The sequence below is a fragment of the Nicotiana tabacum genome, chromosome 10 (genome assembly GCF_000715075.1).
Source record: "Nicotiana tabacum cultivar K326 chromosome 10, ASM71507v2, whole genome shotgun sequence".
Classification (NCBI taxonomy): Eukaryota; Viridiplantae; Streptophyta; class Magnoliopsida; order Solanales; family Solanaceae; genus Nicotiana; species Nicotiana tabacum.
The window spans coordinates 89969448-89990194 of NC_134089.1; the positions used below are offsets into that span (position 1 = coordinate 89969448).

General features: G+C 37.4%; 3 protein-coding genes across 4 annotated transcripts; 2 read left to right on the forward strand and 1 right to left on the reverse strand.

Annotated features, from left to right (window-relative positions):
- Positions 1 to 4732: 4732 nt before the first annotated feature.
- LOC107801425 (uncharacterized) lies at positions 4733 to 8774 on the forward strand. Of its 2 annotated transcripts, none has more exons than XM_016624753.2 (3): positions 4733 to 4875; positions 5019 to 7271; positions 8388 to 8774. In XM_016624753.2, the coding sequence occupies exon 2, from the start codon at positions 5028 to 5030 to the stop codon at positions 7068 to 7070; it is 2043 nt and encodes a 680-aa protein (XP_016480239.1). In that variant the 5' UTR covers positions 4733 to 4875; positions 5019 to 5027; the 3' UTR covers positions 7071 to 7271; positions 8388 to 8774. The 2 variants fall into 2 exon arrangements, with proteins under 2 accessions (XP_016480239.1, XP_016480246.1); XM_016624760.2 differs by having other exon boundaries at positions 4738 to 4875; positions 5015 to 7271.
- A 1127-nt stretch (positions 8775 to 9901) lies between these two features.
- Positions 9902 to 11141, forward strand: LOC107801440 (nuclear transcription factor Y subunit B-3). Its single transcript, XM_016624768.2, has one exon. It carries the CDS (start codon positions 10249 to 10251, stop codon positions 10795 to 10797), a length of 549 nt encoding a protein of 182 aa, XP_016480254.1. The 5' UTR covers positions 9902 to 10248; the 3' UTR covers positions 10798 to 11141.
- Positions 11142 to 12160: 1019 nt separating this feature from the next.
- On the reverse strand, positions 12161 to 19483 carry LOC107801416 (DEK domain-containing chromatin-associated protein 4). The gene is made up of 12 exons (XM_016624746.2): positions 19323 to 19483; positions 18149 to 18904; positions 17995 to 18028; positions 17598 to 17677; positions 15526 to 15585; positions 15215 to 15325; positions 14865 to 14945; positions 14697 to 14777; positions 13459 to 13927; positions 13229 to 13341; positions 12842 to 12872; positions 12161 to 12637 (listed from the first exon to the last, which is right to left on the reverse strand). The coding sequence occupies exons 2-12, from the start codon at positions 18887 to 18889 to the stop codon at positions 12477 to 12479; spliced, it is 1962 nt and encodes a 653-aa protein (XP_016480232.1). The 5' UTR covers positions 18890 to 18904; positions 19323 to 19483; the 3' UTR covers positions 12161 to 12476.
- Positions 19484 to 20747: the final 1264 nt, after the last annotated feature.

Sequence of the window (20747 nt, forward strand, 5' to 3'; positions counted from 1 at the left end):
TTTGGATAGGCCACAGAGTGAAATTGGACTTAGGAAAAGTTGCTGGTATATGATATTTTTGTCCATGCCTCTGATCTCGCAATTGTGAGATCAGGCTTTGCAATTGCGAGGATCTCAGGAATGGGAATTGCGACCCAGGCGTTGCAAATGCGAACCTAGCCTGGGTAGGCCATGGTCGCAAATGCGACCCTTTTATCGCAAATGCGACTAACCCCTCGCAAATTCGAAGGCAACAGGTCCTGAAGGGGTTCGCAATCAATTGCGACATCTGCGACCAGTTAATTAGGACTTAGACAGATTTTTCTTCATTTTTCAAACTCTCCCAAACCTTAAGCTTTCTTGGGCGATTTTCTAAAGAATCTTCTCCAAATCAATTGTAAGTCATTTCTAACTCATTTTCTTTAATCTATAACATCTTTTCACATGATTTCAACTCAAAACCAAGGGTTTTCATGGGGGAAATTGGGTGTTTTGGGTAGAACTTAGGATTTTCGATTTTTGGGGATTTGGACCTCAATTTGAGGTCTGATTTCAAAATAAATTATATATTTGAGTTCGTGGGTGAATGGGTAATCGGGTTTTGGTTCGAATCTCGGGTTTTGACCATGTGGGCCCGAGGTCGATTTTTGACTTTTTGGAGAAATCATTGGAAAATCTATTTTCATGCATTAACATTGATTCAGTTAGCTTTTATTGATATCCTTAAGTAAATTATGGCTAGATACAAGCAAATTGGTGGTGGAAACAAGAGGTAAAGCGGTAGTTGAGGCTTGAATTGTGTTCGTGGCATTGAGGTACGTGTTTGGTCTAACCTTAGCTTGAGGGATTAAGAGTTGTGTATTATTTGCTATGTGTTAATTGTTGAGTACGACATATAGGTGTGGTGACGAGTATCTATACATCGGTGTCAAACATGCCCGTGAGTCTTATACTATGATTAAATTGACTATGTTTTGTATTGTTCCTGCTTTATATGATGATTTCTATTGTTGAACAAGGCTTGTGGAAGTATTATTGGTAATTGAACATTGTAGAACGTTGGCTCAAGTTGAGAATTGAGTTGTGAAGTAATTGTGGAAAAGAGAAGAGGTTTATGATATTGTCTCCCTTGCCGGGATGTTATTTCTTTGATATTATCTCCCTTGCCGAGATGTTATTACTTATGATATTGTTTCCCTTGTCGGGATATTGTTGTTATGCTATTGTCCCCTTGCCGGGATTTTATTGTGATATTATTGATTTCCTTGCCCAAATTGCTTTGTGATTGTTGCTTGGGTGAGGAAGAGTGTAAAGCACGAAGGGTGATGTCGTGCATGATTTTGAGAGTGTTAATGCACGAAGGGTAATGTCGTACCGATATTGTGAGGTAAAAGCACGAAGGGTGATGCCGTGCCGCACGATGTAAAATGGCGTGCCATGATATGAGTGATAATGCACGAAGTATAGTTCCGTGTCATGATTAGGTGAGGTAAAAGCACGAAGGGTGATGTCGTGCTGATTATGTTGATTCTTATGGTGAGGGCGAGAATAAAAGCATGAAGGGTGATGTCGTGCACTTGTGATTGATTTCCTTATTCTTGCTTACAGTTGAATTTTGGTGTTCCTTATGCTTCTTTACTGTAATTTTGTTTGTACCTATTTTTCCCCGCAACATGTTTCCCCTTCCCATCTTTAACTTCTAGATTTTGTCATTATTACTTGCTGGTATATGGTATAACTGCATAGGTTTATTTGGTAGTCTTGTCCTAGCCACGGCACTACTTCGTCAAGGTTAGGCTAGGCACTTACTAGAACATAGGGTCGGTTGTGCCGATACTACACTCTCCATTGTGTGTAGATCCCGGTGCTGCAACTTTTGGACCACAGTGAGATTGCTGCCTTCAGTCCATCAGGCGACCCGAGGTAGACCTGCAGGTGTCCGCAGGCCTTGGCGTCCCCTTCCTATCTAGTTTTTCTTCTGTTCTTTACTATTTCAGAGACAGACATGTATCTATTTTGTTCGAAATCTATTTGTAGGATTCTTAGATAGTCTGTGAGATTGTGACACTAGTTCTGGGTAGCTTATGTTTATGGATTTGTATCAGTACTATTTTAAATTGTTACACTTTATTCTTCCGCTTTATTATTTCCGTTGTTTATAAAATATTAACTCACAATTGTTAAGGGATTAAAAATGAAAAGGGTTAAATAAGTGGAATAATTGACTTGCCTAGCTTTCACTAGTAGGCACCATCACGACTCTCGAGAGTAGAAAATCCGGGTCGTAACAGAATTTCCGTTTTAATTGTTGCGTAAATAGTCATTTACGTTATGATCATTTTGCTTAAACGGTTATGATAGCCCTTCTGAAGAATGTCAACATATTGGCTATATATATCAGATCATTCTCTCAGATTTTCCATACGATTTTCTGAGTTCTCCTCCTTTCTTCTGCATTGTTTTAACTTCAAAGAAAGCAACAGTAAGTATGATTTTCTACCAGACTTTGTGTTCGCTGAAACACTGGGGTTTGAAGTACCACTACACCAATTTGTAATTCGTTCTATCCTGGGAGAAAATAATCCACAATCTTGGGTACGAGGAGGGGGTTAAATTTCTTAAGGAAACATTGTGAATTCAGTGGGCTCGGATTAACTTCTGCTTCGTTTATATTTCTGTTTATATGTTGTTTTATTTTCTCCAAAATTATTTTACACAAATAATATACTAACAGTTCTTCCATCTTGACATAATTCTCAATCTCCAAATTTGCACAAATTTCAAAATTTCCAAATTTATCAATTTTTAATTTTAGAAATTGATTGTGTATTATTATGCTTGTGTCGGATTTTAACCCCTCGAGTTACATTATTTTGATCCATTTTGAATTGACATTTCGTATTCACCCCAACTCTGACCATGTAAACTTGTTCGCTTTGGCATACCGATTAAGAAAAATGTGACTGTTAAAGTTTATGTATTTTAAAGGCGTATCTAGAATTTTAAGTTTATGTATTTTAGACCCATATATGTTTCTACTAGTAAATTCAGTCAAAGTCATAAATATAACGATAGATCGGCCTTTGATTGCGATAGACTAACAACCAACATAAAATTAATAAATTCATAATAATTTTACAATACGATAAATATGCCCCTCATTGAAGATTCATATAGCTGACCTAACTTATTTCGGACTTAAAACATAATCATTGCATTTTGGATTCAATCCATATATCCATTGTTTGACCAAAAAAGTATTAAACCCTTTTGTTAAATTAATTAACAGAGATACAGAAAGTAAATCTTAGTCAAACATAATTAGCTCTAGATCCAAATATATTGAGTACAAAAATTGAAGAAGAACAAGAACATGTAATATTTCTTAAAATAATTATCGTACATCAAATGTGACTGATAGGCTTACATCTATGACATGTTTGTACCATAATCGCGGAAGCAAATAAGGAGAAAAGTGGGAACTATTGATGACTAAGGGATTCTCCTTGTTGATTCCATAGTGATGACCATAAAAAAAAAAAAAAAAAAAAAAAAAACTAGATCTGGGCTCAGCTCCCCGTATATATATTAACAACTTTCCCTTTTGTCTAATGGTCTTTGACCGGTGTACTTTCTTATGATTGTATCCTTCATTACTTGCCCAAGCATTACACTTATTCTGCAATGTAAGTTTTCCGACGGCTTGACCCTGGCAATGGCCGATGTGCTCTTTTGCTATCACGCCCCACGGGCATGACTACGATTTGATCGACCCCTTATCGTTCGATTCCGGAACAACCATCTTATGGTCAGATTTTGACTCATACATCCATTAGCTCAAGTCAATAAAACAAGTTATAAATTAACATGTTTAAGCTTGGAGGGGTGACAAAAAAATGAGTTGATTTTACCACGAATAAAGGATCTTGTCATCTCAGTTTTAGTATTAGTAGTACTAAGTAGGGGTGTTCATAAAAATCTGAAAAATCGAACCAAATCGATCAAAAAAATCAATACTCTTGTTTTGTTTTGGTTTGGTTTTGGTTTTGAATTTTAAAAACCGATCAAATTTGGTTTGGGTTTGGTTTTGGTTTGGGTTTGGTTTTAATAAAAAAATAACCGAAAAAAACCCGAACCAAACCGACTATAGGAGTATTTAAAATTTATTATTACACCTATATATATGTATATTTTTATACAAAGTTTCAAAAATTTTATGGTGAATGTTAATCATTTGCACTTTTAGTACAGTTCTTTACCTTTATATTCTAGTTTGATTGGTAGTTTTCTTTTGTTAAGTGTAAGAATCCATTTCATGTTAAAATAAATATATTTTTAATTGAGTCCTTAAATTATTCATCACTATTTGATTCAATTATCATCAATATATTTTAGTAAATAATAGATTTATAAAAGGGCAATTGATTTGATACTGTTAAGTTGAAAATGTGGTCGCCGGAATATGTGTTTGGTAGTGTATGTCTTATATTTAAGAAAAAATTGACAAATAACCGAAAAAACCGACAAAATCCGACATAAACCAAATCGAGAAAAAACCGACTTAATTGGGTTAGTTTGATTTTAATATTTAAAAAATCAACTTATTTAGTTTAATTTCTTTTAAAAATAATCCAAACCAAACCATTAACCCCTTAGTACTAACCACTGGACCCAGCTTGGTTAGCTCGTGGTGAGTCAATAGAGGCAAATGTTAGAAGTGTGGGATACGCATCTCCGCGCAAAGTAACCATTCGCCACGCCTAATATTACTACCTCTTTCTCAAAGCTTCCTGTCAGAATAGCTCACCACTTTCCAGAGATTATGGTTTGTGCTCTCTCTCTCTAGATAGTTCCCTCTCTCTCTCTGCTTCGAACTTTTTTCAAACAGCTTCTCCGGTAAGATTTTCCCCAATCTGAATTTGCTATTCACTTCGTTTTTGAATATTTTTCTTGTAATATTTGCTAGTTAATTAAAAATTTAGAATTTCAGCTTCTTACAGTTCATAACTACGAAACCCTAACCTTAGCTTTTTAGATAGATAAAAGCCATGGACGAAAATAAAGGTGGGGAACCAATCGAGCAGTTCCATAGGAACGAAGCAATCTCCGCCGTTGCCGATGATAATTTTCTTGTTGAAGAAGATGATGATTATGAAGATCTTTATAACGACGTAAATGTTGGTGAGAATTTTCTCCAATCTTTTCGTAAAAATGAAGATTTAGTAGTATCTAAAAATGATGAGGTTGAGAAAAAACCTGAACTTTCCCCTCCGGCGGCAACATTTCCGCCGCCGGCCGTGGCGGAAAGTGGAGGTGGAAATGTTCAGGTTGAGACGAAACCCATAAAAGAGGAGGATGTAGCATCTGGGGTTTCTGCTAGAGGAGGGTCAGTAGGTGCTGCAGCTGGGCCTGGGGTTTCTGCTGGTGGTGGGTTTAGGGTTGAGTTAAATCGCTCATCGGAGGGTAAGATGGGTGATTTAGTGGAGCGGATGGTGAGTAGTAACGTTCCGAATCCGGTGATGGTTCAACAGCCTAACACTGGTGGTGTTGCTGCTGTTGGAAATGCTGGTAATGTTGGAAATTCAGGGAATGGCAATTTTGTGAGGCAAGGAGGGGTTAATGGGAACGGGGCAGGTAATATCGTTGGTGGAGGTGCGGGTGCTAGTGGTGGAGGAGGAGGTGGTGGTGGAGGGGCGATTCTTTTTGTTGGCGATTTACATTGGTGGACAACGGATGCTGAGCTAGAGGTGGAGTTGAGCAAGTATGGACTAGTGAAGGAGGTGAAATTTTTCGAAGAAAAAGCTAGTGGGAAGTCTAAAGGATATTGCCAGGTTGAGTTTCATGATTCCTCTGCTGCCTCAGCTTGTAAGGAAGGGATGAATGGACATGTTTTCAATGGGAGGCCATGTGTGGTTGCCTTTGCATCATCACCATATAATGTGAAGAGGATGGGTGAAGCTCAGGTGAATCGAAATCAACAGGTTGCCCAGACTGCTACTCCCCAGGCAAGGCGGGGGCCTGCTGATGTGGCTGGTAATAAAATTGGAAATAACAACACTGCTACTGGTGGCAATTACCAAGGTGGTGGGGATGGCAACAGGGGTTATGGTAGAGGAAATTGGGGCAGAGGAGGCCCTCAAGGTATGGGAAATCGGGGGCCTGTGGGTCCTTTGAGAAACAGGCCTGGTGGGATTGGAGGAAGAGGGTTGATGGGAAATGGTGGAGGTGGATTTGGACAAGGTATGGGTGGTGCACCTCCACTTTTGCATCCTCAATCAATGATGGGTCAGGGCTTTGATCCTGCTTTTGGAGGAGGGCCTATGGGGAGAATGGGTGGTTACGGAGGATTCCCTGGTGGTCCAGCTCCTCCATTTCCTGGTATGTTGTCATCTTTTCCACCTGTTGGAGGAGTTGGGATGCCTGGTGTAGCTCCTCATGTAAATCCTGCATTCTTTGGCAGGGGAATGCCAATGAATGGCATGGGAATGATGCCAGGTGCTGGTATGGAGGGGCCGAACATGGGGATGTGGTCTGATCCTAATGCGGGTGCATGGGCTGGCGACGAGCATGGTGGTAGAGTGGGAGAGTCAAGTTATGCGGAAGAAGCTGGGTCTGATCATCAGTATGGAGAAGTAACTCATGATAGAGGGGCTTGGCCTAATAACTTGAAAGATAAAGACAGGGGATCAGAGCGTGATTGGTCTGGTTCTACAGATAGAAAACATCGAGATGGCAGAGAACCTTCCTATGATAGAGACATGGCTCGTGAAAAGGATAGAGGGAATGATCATGATTATTCAGAGAGGAGATACCGAGATGATAAAGATGTCGCAAGAGACAGGGAGAGGGACAGGAATCGTGAACGTTCTCGAGAACGAGGGCGTGATCGTGATCGAGATCGTTATAGGGATGATAGAGATAGATATGCTGATCATCACAGGTACAAGGACCGTGAGCAAGAATATGATGATGATGAGAGAGGAAGGTCATCAAGGGGACACAGCAAATCACGATTATCACATGAGGAAGACCATCGGTCAAGATCAAGGGATGCTGATTATGGAAAGAGGCGGCGTATAACTTCTGAGTGATCTGCAGCTGCATAATATCAAGGATACTTTAGAATGAAATCGATTAGGAGCTAATCCACTGAGAGTTTGCCATGTGTATTAAGCTTTCTACTAAGAGGATTTCTCACCACCTGCTTCATCAGATAGTTGCTCTTTGATATGGTTAGTTGATGCTCTTTCAGTGTTCCTTTTGAAGGAGCTCTGGTCTCTCAGCACTAAGAAGTAAGTTCACAACTCATCTTATGTTTAATTAGTGCTTTTGGTAGTGAATGCTATCTGTGTTTGTTGTTCCCCTGATGAACTTTCATTGTTCGAAAACCTCTCTCAAGCTCGATCATTTTCATATTCTCTTTTGTTTGGGCTTGTCTGGGCTAGTTGGAAGGTGACTGTTATTATTATATGTGGAATTTAATCTTACCAAAATTTTCATCATTTGACACTGGTCAGTCATGGGAATTGTTTCTCTTAGGACTTGCTGCATAATTCTATGAGCTAAAAACCCCCCACCTATAACCCCAGGGTCGTGGGTTCAAGTCACCAAAGGAGCAATAGCTCGAACAAGGGGATTAAAGGTGAATCAAAGGGGAGGGGAATAAATAAAAAATCTTTGGGCTAAAACCAGTTTTAAAGATTATATTAATATTATTTAGAATCTAATTTTGCCCCCCTATCCCCCAGGCTTAGGTTTCCGTACACACTGCTCTCCCCAGACCCCACATGTGAGATTATACTGGATTATACTGGGTTATTGTTGTTGTATTTAGAATCTAATTTCATAGGAAAGTGGATGTTTCTTAGGGAATGTGTTAAGTTGTTCATTCAATTCCATAAGTAAACAGAAATATATATCTTTTCTAAATCTCTCTGTCTTTGCACCCTTGTTATGTGGTAGCTTTCAACCTGATATGTCTAGCTATTGGAATTGTGGGAACTTGGAAAATATATTGGCCTTCGGGACACCCCAGGCTTTGTCAAATTTCATGTCTTGTCTCTTAGTTATTCAGAAAGAACCCTATCAGGTTTTCTATTTACACTGTTTTTGGGATATTGGGATGCCTAGCGTTTGACTGCCACTCACTCCTTCGCTGCGAAAGGCTATAGTTAGCATTTCTCTCGGATTCTGGTTGACACTAGCTAGTCCATCCCAAGTTCGATGGGTTTTTCACTAGGTAGAGATACTAAATAGAAAGTGATCCATATTCCAATTTAAGCTGAAGATCTTTAATGGTTTTAGTAGAATTTGTGTGCTAATTTAGACTTTGAAGTTTGATCTCTATCACATGATACTGTTTGTAGTTACAATCTTGATTATTTATTTCTGCAAGTTGTTGATTGCAGATGTAGTTCTTTGGTTTCTTGTGATGATAGCCTGGAGGAGATAGAGCAAGCTGTTGGACGAAGTATGGTATATCTTCAAAATGCCTTGAAGCTCTGTCTGAGAGAGCATGTTATATTACATGGCTTTACCTCTTAGTGAAGATTGAATTGCTAATAGAACGTTATGTCTCAGTTTTTAGCCTCTGTTTCATGTATGTTTTAGTTGAATGTGACTTGAATAATCCAACATTTGGTGACTTCAGACTTCAATTTTCTGTAAGTCGAGTGACAGATTATCCTAGAAATTTGCTATTTGATGTAATGTGTTAGGATTTTTGACACAGGTTGGCGCCGATCTGCACCCTTCTTGCTCGGGCGTTTGTTGTAGTAATCATTTTTCTTCTTGTATCATCTTTGTTTTCTTTTTGACCCAGTTTTTTTGTTGGGCATATGATGTTTAGAGCTCATTCTTCTTCTGCAAGTGTACATAGAGTTTTCTTTTTATAGGCTTGGTCTCTTTTTTTTAACCCAGCTTTTTTGTTGGCCATATGATGTTTAGAGCTCTTCTTCTGTTACAAGTGTACATAAAATTTTCCTTTTATAGGCTTGTGAAAGTGTATATGAAATACTAGCTATGACATAGTCATGGTTTCAGTCATTTTACATGAACTCTTCATCTTTTTACTATCTACTTGCGTTTTGCGTCTAATTGTATGTTTCCCGTCTCTGTTTAAATTGGCAAAATATTGTTTCACATGCGCAGCGGATAAGCACTGTGGTAGTATTAGACTTTTTACGTATTCCTAAAAAGTCGTTTACTCCTCACAGATAATTGTGTACATTTTGTCTATGCTTTAAATTCTTATATTTCTTCTTCCAATGCCTCTTGGAAATGTTTTTCCAGGTAAGTTTTTTGAAAAATGATTTTCTCTTATGATAGATCCTTTTACATTTACACTAATTAACTTCATGCATAAGAGCTCTCAGACTGTCAGTGTTTCCCAAAAATATTGCGCTCCCTTTAATCTTCTCCTTCATTCCTAAACAGGCTTATCTCGGTAACTTATTTTTCAACAAATAATCAGGAGTTCAACTTTATTCCTTAACAGCGTAATTTTTTTTCACATCATCAAATTATTTAAAATGTGATTACAAGTAGACATCCATAATACATAGGCTAGTAACCTTAAAAATGAAATAACTATCCTGATATAACTAGTTTTATTACACCCATAATGAGTAGAGGAAGAAATATGACACGGTATTGAAACATATGACAGGTAGGAGCTTGAGTATAATATGTTTATGATTATGATTATTATAACAACGAAAAGAAAAAGGCTAATGATCCACGTAAGCAATGATAATATCTCCATTGTCCATTAAAAATACCCTATCCTAACCGACCATGCCCCACATACGACACAGACGTCTCAGATCTTTCGGCAAAACCAACAAACCAATCATATGCTTCCACGTACTCACCCTCATACCGTTATTTAACCATTATTTCATCCAACGAACCTCATTATCTCCTATCTTATCCTATCTTCAGAAGTTAGAACTCTGTCCCCTCACTCTCTACTCTTACCTCTCCAACAGCCTTTCCTCCATTTTCTTGTTCTGAAGCTTTTGTGTCAGCAGTTCAGAATTCTAACTCAGTTCTCTACAAAGTACACCATTAGAGCTCTTGTTTTTTGTATTTTAGGGGAAAAGAATCCCATTTTGATCAAGAATGATAGAAACAGATTCATAAAGTTTGAGTCTTTTACCAAGTTCAACAACATATTTTGCCCTGTTTCGTTTTTGTTCACGTTTACAGATACTTTTTATACTGATCTAGAAGCCTAAGAAAACAACATATATAGCATAAGCAATTCGAATGGCAGATTCGGACAATGAATCGGGAGGGCAGAGAGAGAGCGAGAGTTCACTAAGAGAGCAAGACAGGTTCCTTCCAATAGCAAATGTGAGCAGAATCATGAAGAAAGCTTTACCAGCAAACGCAAAAATATCAAAGGACGCTAAAGAGATAGTTCAAGAATGTGTTTCTGAATTCATCAGTTTCATTACTGGGGAAGCATCAGATAAGTGTCAGCGTGAGAAGAGGAAGACCATCAACGGTGATGATTTGTTGTGGGCAATGACAACACTTGGTTTTGAAGAATACATTGAGCCCCTTAAGATTTATCTGCAGAGGTTCAGGGACTTAGAAGGGCAAAAGAGCACCATGGCTGGAATACAAGACAAAGAGAATAGTGGATCAGTGAATATGGGGAGTAGTTATGTTGAGGACTATGGCATGATGATGATGGGTCAGCATCATCAAGGACACGCGTACAGTACCGGAGTATACAATCAGACGGCTGGAAATGATGCAGGGATTGGTAATGCAGGGTCTCGATTTCCTGATGTTGGGAGGCCAAGGTAGCGCTACAGGCTACAACTATTGAAGCCTATGATTATACTTACTTTTGTTCTACAAATATGTAAATTGGTAAATACGTGTGTACATTTTCCAATTTGGTGTAAACATGGCAGCAAACGGATGTCTACATCATAGTTTCTGTCAGTAACTTGATTGTGTAACAAAAGATTTACACTTCTCCTGTGTCAATGTAAATAGGTTAAGTGTCCACTACATGTCTGGTAGATGAAATGATCTCCGATGTCCACTTACAATTTAAATATAAGGAAACAATCCACAATTATCTCAAGTGTGTTATTTTGAGTTCACCAAAAGGTTGAATACCTAAAAATAACATATTTGTATCATAACGCCTTAGTAATTTTTTACGTGAGATCTGATTTTAAGCAGCAACCAGGGGAGTTGGGATGTTGATACATCGCATGCCAAGCTACAAAACCTCACTTAAAGTAGTTTGATATAGGATCAATAGAGTAGAATATGTTTTCCTTGCTGAATATCTAACAAAGTCTTGTTTATGCAATCAAATTAAAATGTCGCGAACAATATTCATTCATGTAGAACTCATGGATACATTGGAAACAGCCTCTCTATCCTCACAAGGTAAGGGTAAAATTTACGTACACACTACCCTCTCAGACCCCACGGTGTGGGATAATACTGGGTATGTTGTTTTATAGAACTCACGGATACAAATGAACTGAAAATAAGTCTTTGTGAGCATATTATGACAACCACTCGAGTAATAAAGTCCTTGGCTCTTTCCGTCTTCATTTTAACTGGTGATACAAAGATGAGACCATAAAATGACTGGAAGCTCAAGAACACCAATGACATGGTATTACTGAAAAAAGCAGAGTGCAAAAAGAAACGGGGCACTCATCACTAGTTTGGAACTCAACAAATCACAGTGTTATCATCAAACAATAAGAGGCACTAGAGTGATTGTACTTTCTTGTTTAGTGGGTGTTCCACCAGGAAGTGGTACAACATGGTCTTACTTGACAGGCCTACCGTTCTAAAGTCTAAATCTTAATTATTCTCTACGTGGGATGATTCCTTTTCCACCTCACTTTAAACATTTTCAATTCCTAAATCCAAACGCCCACAAATTTTACGTTGTAGGAAAAGTTAAAAGGCATGGGCAAACATCACCATCCAATTGGCCACTAGCCAATAGCTGATCTATTAACACAGCTTGTTCAAACATTAGTTAGCCTTAGGCAAGATATAGCAAGTTTCTAAAAGATTCCAGGCTTCCTTAACAGGAGCACAATTTAACAGGCAGAGAAACAAGTCATTAAGCAACCAAAAAGAAAAGGGAAAATTCCTCACCATAAAAAATGGAAACGAAAACAGCCCCAAGTAGACCCAAATGCATGTTGATTCTAACAATTTATACTTGTAGATTTATAGTACATGATCAGGGCAGCCGATTAAGTTAACAGAAAAATTAAAATTAAAACTACAAATGTGTTTATACAAGCAGTAATCTGGCACTGGGCTTAGGCGCTTATAGCTCTACAATATCCTACTCGAAGAGTTAATTGAAAAACGAGACATTAAGAATAGATTACAGCTGGTTGAACTCACAAGGCACAAATTCACGAGGAAGAGAAAGGTTGGATATTGATCGATAGTGTAGGGTACCTTTCCTGTGATTACATTCTACCCATGTTTTTTCAGGCCTTCACACCTTTGCCAGAAGGCTTTTTTACATCCTTCTCAGCATCACCTTCCTCTTCCTCGTCATCTTCCTCATCAGCTAGTTTAGTCAGCTCGTCCTGGATCATAATCTTTATAGATGATTTTCTGGGTGTGAGATCTGTATCAAACCTCTTGGCTGCAGAAGAAAAAAAATTGCCATGCATTGGTTAGAAAAAAGGTGAGTGCTCTTTTGGCATCCAAATATCTTGCTACTATGACCTCATGGAGTATCATGTTTCTCAAAGTATAACTTAACTACCAGAAAATAATCAACAAGACCGAGCATCTTTTTTTATCTTTGTTCCCCGAAAAAACTGCCAAAAGAGAAATACACACTTACCAAGTTGCTTCAGAATGTCAGTGAAGGTGGCCTGCAAGCACAAACAAAAACACTGTTAGCAATTCAGGAAATGCAAAATTTGGAACGTAAAGAACCACTCTGGAAATATTATCACTCAAAATATGCAATGGCCTAAGAGCTTCACTGAGGAATGGGCGGATGAAGAGCATTATGCAAGCTTCTAATTAAGCAAATACTTTTCTGGGGGAAAAATGATCTTTCCCTTGTGTTCCATTATAGACCACGAGTAACCTTGAAAAACTTCTGCATCATAGCAAAAGGGCTACAGAGAAGAATATACGTCCAAATGACCATGAACTGCAGAAAGTACAACAACATTTATTGTCACAGCAGGAACACGCAACCTAATTACGGTTCAATGCTCACCGTGTTGAAGTCAACTTCTTTAAGAATTTCACAAATTGCATTTCTGAGTTCATCATCACTTGGTCTCAATTTATCTTCTTTGCTCTTGTCTTTTCCCTTTACAATCTTTTTCCCTGCACAAATAGAAAAGCTCGCAAAGCACAAAAGCACGTTAAAAATACCTTTGATAATCATCATGACAAAACCAACCATCCTTGAACACCTCATAACAATCCATAAAAGATTCTCACCAGTATTTTCCTTGGAAGTAGACTTCTTTGGTATTGAAGATTTTTCTTTAACTACTTCAGCTTTTTTCTTCTTTGCAGACACCACTTTAGGACTTGCATCAGTACTGGCATTGTGCTTTGAGCTCTTTGGTGATTTTGAAGGGGGTTTTTTGGGAGCAGGACTAGGCAGTTTAGCGACTGCAGGTTTCTTGGTCTTAGCTTTCTCGGCAGGTTCTTTCTTTGTTGAAGATTTATTTGAACTTTGCTTATGCTTTTTCCTGTCCTCCTCAGACTCATTTTCAGATTCACTCTCCTTCTCACTTTCAGCTTGCTCTGACATCTCATCATCAGATTTCTCAGGAACACCATTAGCCTTTTCCTCTTCAGATTCCTCCTCATGGTCATCTTCTTGCTCAGATTCATCTTCTGACTCATGCACAGTCTTCTTCTTCTCAGCCTTTTGAGATGCAGTTTCAGTTTTCTTTCCACTCTGTAAATAAAGTATAAGTATCCAGACAGCAAAATTTTAGCTAATTGTTTGATAACTTTCTCTCTTCTTTTTTACTTAGGAGAAAAGATCCTCTATACAAATCAGTGTTTCTGAAAGCGAAAAACGCAAAGAAAAGGTTAATGGGTCCATGGGGCTTGAGGCAAAAAGCCAGAAGTGAAGCACACAATTTATGAAGTTAAAAATACCACATTTACGAATATAGTAATATAATTATCAAATTGCATTTTAGAAAAGAAAAAAGACTAATTTCAGCATTCAACAATCCTACTCCTCAAAGTTGAGATTCAAATAACAGACTGTTTATTTCAGCATTCGAAGCACACACTTCTCTGAAGCGCATGGCTTCACTTGAGAAGTGATAACTCATTGCTTTAAGCTACAAAGCGATGGCTTTAACTGATTCAAGTCAGACTATAACTCTGGACAATCCCCAGAAAAAGTCACTTTAAAACACCAGGAAAACTGTGCAAACAATTTGGGAACTACATTGTTAAGTCATATGGCATATTAACCCACTTAGATCATAGGATGTGGATGCAGAAACTCAAGTTAAGAATAAAATGTGAGAACAAGTAAAACTAAAACCAAATAGTTTGTGCAATGAAATTTAATTAATTTTTTAATCAAATTTTGTCATGAAATATAATAAAGTCCACAGATACAAGTTGCCAGTTGCAAGCAAAAAATTCTCTCTTTGTTGGTCTTGCACTACTAAATCTCAATTAATGTTAATAAGAAAGAGAAATACCTTAGTTGAACCTTTCGAGCTAACAGATGCCGAGGAGGGACTTTTTTTGCTCTCTCTTTTACGCTTTTTTCCTTTACTTGACTGTTCATTCAACCAGAGAAGTGTCAGCACACTATAAACAAATACAACAAGTCACATATGCTTTTACAACAATCAGAAGTCACCAACCTGTTCCTTCTCAGCAAGCAACTCAGAAGTCATAGCATGAGGAGCTTCCAAAAAGTCCAACAACTTTGTCACCATGTCTTCCTGATGCATATAAAGCTCCTAATTAGTTAAAACACTTGAGAGAAAGACTAAATACAAGATGCAATCTTCATACTATGAAATAGGCGAGTCAATTTTCAGAGTCAATTTTCAAAAGCAAATTATCAACTGCCTATTTGGCCTTCTCTCAGTAAGATAATTTTTTCCCTTTTTGATATGTAATTCACTGGTAGGGCAAATTGCATGTGACGAATTAAATAACTATTTATGTGAAATAAAAAGGTCTAACATGCAGCTACAAATGAACTCACCTTTCTTGATGTAGCTTTTGAAACAGGTATATCTAGTACATCACAGAATTCCAACAGCTTCTCTTTTACATACTTGTCAAGCTTTTCTTTTACTTTCATCCTTTGCTTTTCCTGCAATATACAATGTTCTAAAGTTTAGCATTTCTAAAAGCATAATGATAAGATAATGACTGAGATACATAAACAATCAGTATGAGCAAGCAAAGAGAGGTTTATACTCAAGTTTCCCAGACCACCATCCCAGGGATGGAAAGGCAATGGGATAGTCATTTACTCGTATAGTCATCATTTTGAAACATGGATGTCAATACCTCATTTTCATGCCACACAAAGCCAGAAAACCGTGAAATATTGCTCTTGATCTGAGCTGCCTGCAAAGGACAAGAACTATAAGCAAAATGAATAAAATGTTGAAAGTAGCAAGACGAGATCATAATTGAATAGCACTCTAGCGGATGTGAGCCAGCTGACTAGTTCCATAAGTGGGGATCTAGTAACATGCAGATAGTCCTAATCAAGTTATCAGTAGAAGAATCACGCTAAGTGCTTCAATCATCATCATTGCCAGACAAAAAGAAGGGGAAATTCCGAGTATAAGAAAATGGTTGAGCAATCTCCTAAACTTTAGAATCCAATGTAGACAAGCATACTCTGGTAATAATTACTCACAGATCTTAATTCAAATAAGGAATATATCTCTTCTTGAGAATAAAGCTTTAACTGCATGCTGGCAAAGAAAAAAAAAGTACCTTATATTGTTATCTAAATAGAAGAAATCATATGGTGCTTACGTGGCATGATGTGACTTCTTAGAAACTAGAAAAAAATGAACAAACCATTTCTTTTCTAAGAAATACAAACTTGTTCACAGACTAAGCTGCAAATGATCTCAAAATTATTTGCACCACTTCACTTCTCACATTGCTTCTGAGTTGCGAAAGAAGAAAAGTAGACTAACAATGTTGCTCAGATGAAATCCAAAATGCATAATAAAGTACAACAAGATTTGTTCTTACATAAAATGATGTAAGTGATTTCTTCAAGATAAATGGTGAAATAATTGTTACTTCTTCTCAGTGATTATATATACATATTCTATCTTCCTTCGAAGGGTAAAATATAGGAGAAGAAGAAAGATGACTATTTTGCGGAACAATTAACATCAAGTAAAACCAATCCATTTAGACTATCACATGATATAAGTGGATCATAAAGAGCAGACTTCAAAGTTCCCCTACAGGAATTATACTTCCTACTTTTTGAAGGATATAGCCTCATCCTTTTTACATGACGGTGGTGTCCGGGCCAGCTTGCTCACACCTTGATTAATTACACAAGGTGCCTGCTATCTCACACCAACACATCGAATCACTCTACCCACCAAGGCTTAGACAAAAGGAAAGAAAATGCCTAGTGTTTTTTGCTTCCACTGAAATTTGAACTGAGATCTCATGGTTCTCCCCCACTTTATTGACCACTAGATCACACCCTTGGGTGGGATATAGCGTCATCATAAACAAGAGAAACTCAATTTTTACACTGACCTCAACATCAACATGACATACCAAAGTTCCAAAAAATTTAAATCTTCTTTTATGTTTTTCTTATCCAGTAAGTAAAATGTCACAGACAAGTTTATATCAAAGTTGCTCACACTTTTCACTTTCGATACCCACCCGTGTCGACACGACATCGACACTGGTGTAGGTGTGGAATACATATTGCATCTGGTCAATCAATTTGGGTACTTTGACCAACCAAAAGCTACAAGGAAATTCTAAATGAGATTTTTAAGGTTGTCTCGTCGTGCAGCTTTCTTGACTCCTACCGAGACAAAGAAGGTTCTTCGAGGCCTTAATTATGGTGATAGATTTGGGATGGCACAAGAGATCGAGACAGGACTACTTTTAGTAGGTTGTAGAGATAGCTAGGAGGATGGAGCGTATCCGCCAACAGGAGAGAGGTGCTTAAAGCCAAGAAGCCTCTACTTTTAGTCACTTGTAACATTTTGTTTCTTTTACAAATAGCAAAGCTACAATAATAGATATTAGTGTATAGCAAGGTTTAGTGTTAGGAACAAGTTTAATAATTGCATAGATTGAGGAGAAAAAATGGAAGTTAGAAAGATGCAATTGGTAAAATAGCTCATGTTTAACATATTTGAAGAATAGAGTAATCAAAATATACGCTGAAAAACTTATAAGGCTTTCTTTAATGTACTCATAAGATAAAAGTTAAATAGAACTGGTAAAGATACATATTCATTGTCAAGCAGAGAATTTAAGGGAAATGACTAGTTCTTCACTAGGAAGACCAAGGGTAAGATAAAGAATACAATTCAGAGACAAATCTTACAAAGAAAGGAACTAAGTCAGGACGTTACCTTTCCGCGCCTTCCAAAGAGAATTGTGTGCAGCAATTTGAATGTTTCTTCAGTCTTCCTTTTGGATAATTTGTATGCAACTGAAGTTTTAAAAAAAAAAAAGTAAAGATGTTGAGCCGCTGACAATGTTAATTTGCAGCTATATGAAATCGAGTGAGGTCAGGGACCAAACTGAGATTTTACAATAGAGATATCACACTAGAATTAAAAGATAATATCATTGACCATTATCAAAGTTTATTACATATAAGGTTTTCCTCACAGACCATCTACATGTGAAAATCCCAAGAAATAGATTAGGATAATCTGGGCACAAAGAAAAGAAAGCAAGCCTGAAATAACATCAAGTAACTCATTCAGAGCCAATTAAAACCAAGGGAATTAGCAAGTAAAATACCATTAGGAATATCTTTCAGTGCAGTTCCACGACCCTGCAGAACACAGAAAACAGGAATTCATCTCACAACCAACAATAAACGTGAAGCATGAGCCTAAAATCTGGATAAGCAAAAAAGGAAGACACAATAAATGCCATTAACAGTATAACATACCTTTTCAATACGGAATTCCTTGTTGGATTCTCTGTCAATAGATGCAACCAGCCTTTCAACAGATTTGCGTTCACGTACAGGACGGTCAATTGTTGAGGGTGCAGGAGTTTTTGGCTCTATTTCCTTCTCCTTCTTCTTTACAACCTCTCGTTTCCTTTTCCTGTCTTTCTTCCCCTTCGACTTAACACTCTTCTTAGACCCTTCTTCATCCTTACGCTCTTCACTGCTTTCTTTATCCTTTTTCTCTCCACCTGCCTCCTTTTTAACCTCCTCATCATCCTTATTATCTGGCTCTTCAGCTATATCTTCTTCCATTGTGTCGCTCCTGGGTTCCTGCTTCTCTTCCTCCCCTTTAACTTCCTGGTCAGCTTTCTCTTCTTCAACTTTATTGCTTTCGTTCACCTCTTCCTCCATTTCAATTTCCTGGTCAGCTTTCTCATCTTCTTCAGCTTTGTTGCTTTTGTTCACCTCTTCCTCTTCTTCTTTTCTTTCTTCTGCCTCTTTTTCTTCTTTGCTTTCTTTCACCTCTTTTTCTACGTTGGTTTCTTTTGCCTCTTTTCTGTCTATATCCATCTTTTCAGCATCGTCTTTATCGGTCTCATTGCTCTCTGCTTGCACTTCCTTACTTCCATCCTTTTCCACATTCGAGTCCTTGGTAATAGCGTCACCCTTATCTTCCACTGCCACATTCCCATTAGCAGGCGCCTCCGCTACCTCAGTCACTGCGTCCCCTTCTCCCATAACTAATATTCAACTCTAATAATCGAAAAGATTAAAACTTTTAGCAAGTAGCAGGAACAAACTGCATATGAATATGCAAAATTGTAACAGGCAAAACATATAAGCAATGTTTTTGCAGCAATTGGCAGTATTTTTGTCGTAATTTGCAGCAATTGGCATAACTAGTGCAGCTTAATATTAAGCTAGAAAACACAAAGCAACATTGTCTAGAATTAAGTGCAAATTATATCTTCGAAGTATTTAGCACACTGAAGCGAAAAAGAAAAAGGAAAAAGAATAAAGATCCAATTTTTTTATGAAATCTGCGAAACCCTAAGCTGCAAAAACTAAATCTCTTAACACAAATAAAACATAGCGAGGTACAAATACAGAACAAAAGCACGATTTTTTGTGAAATATGCATAAAATTGATGTACAATTAAAGAGTACTTACAGAGATTTGCGAGCTCTAATTGGGGATTTTAGTGCTCACCTCGCCGAGTTACACTCTCATTAACTGAGTTTCTCTTCTTTTTCTCTCTCTTCGTTTCAACGCTCACACACACACACACAGTAGGGAGCACTTTTTGTGTTTTGTGTACTAAAATGCGTTGCGGACTCCAATTCCGGATTTAAAACCGGTTAAATGCCATGTCGGATAACTGTGACAGAGCCACTGTTCTATCGCTGGACTTTTAATTTAACGGTGTATGATCGGTTTGTAGATGGCATCTTGTGGTGAACGGTGGAGATTGCATATTCGTTTTGGACCTGCAAATGTCTTTCTACGCTACATTGCTTTAATTATCGTTGACTAACAAACTACCTTCCCTCTTTTCCTCTTTCTTTTTTTCTTTTTTTCTTTTTTATCTCTCACTTTTGGTCTTTTCCCGCGACACTTTCCCTCCAAAAACACTCTTGATTTTTTAACACATTTCACAAACACAAGGGGCTGTTTGGTTATAGGGATTAAGGGGGTTATTCTGTATAAAATTTAAGATCAAATTTATATAATATTTGATTGTGTGAATTATTCAAAATTAAAATAAAATATATACCAAAATCATAAGATTAACTATCTTATGTAAACATCTAGTTACTCTGGTTATAATCCCAGATAATCCTAGGATAAATGTGATTTTGAACCAAACAACCCCTTAAATATTACATATGACATAACTATATTGAGTTTTTGGCGAAAAACGTCCTTTAACTATACTCATAACCTAAACTACATCCTTCACATATCATTGTAAGCAGAAAACATCTTTGTTATATCCCAGAATTAACAAGCTGCATCCTTCCGTTACTCAAAAGTTATAAAACTAACGGAATAAAGTTATTCACGTGAGATACCAAGTCTGCTTCAACGACCATTGCCGTCTGCAAATTTCAAAGTCTTCTCAACTAACTGAGCCTCTCTTCTTTTCAGAAGTCAAAACTAAGTCTCAGAAAGGGCTTGCATTACAGCACTCTGCAAACAAATTAAAAAGAATTAAAAATGGAAATCAAACTACTTTGCACCAAAGAAATCAAAAGGAAATAACGACGCAACCAGGTAATTGTCACGTATGTGCCAAACCAAATACAACTTACAATCACTCAGATGATAGAGACAACCAGTCAAGCTTTAGCTGCAAAATATATGGAATGCAATACAACTTATTATCTTGTCACTAGGCTCCTCGTGACTCTCTTTGATCGGAATAGGAACATACTCTATAAGCTTTGTCATTTTCATTATTGTTAATATTTCTCAGCCTAATAATGATGAAAAAATTACTACTACAATTATATAGTTACATTAGTGTTTACCCTTAAAATGAATAACAATTGAATTTATACACGGTTTAAAGTATATGTGATTTAATTTAACACG

Bases quoted from the DNA above. Each gene is read 5' to 3' on its own strand.
- LOC107801425 (XM_016624753.2), top strand. From the start codon at position 5,028: ATGGACGAAAATAAAGGTGGGGAACCAATCGAGCAGTTCCATAGGAAC.
- LOC107801440 (XM_016624768.2), top strand. From the start codon at position 10,249: ATGGCAGATTCGGACAATGAATCGGGAGGGCAGAGAGAGAGCGAGAGT.
- LOC107801416 (XM_016624746.2), bottom strand. From the start codon at position 18,889: ATGGGAGAAGGGGACGCAGTGACTGAGGTAGCGGAGGCGCCTGCTAAT. The intron at 13,342-13,458 runs GTGAGAATCTTT...CTATTTGTGCAG, and splicing joins TACTTCCAAGGAAAATACTG to GGAAAAAGATTGTAAAGGGA. The intron at 12,873-13,228 runs GTGAGCATTGAA...TTGTGCTTGCAG, and splicing joins AAGAAGTTGACTTCAACACG to GCCACCTTCACTGACATTCT.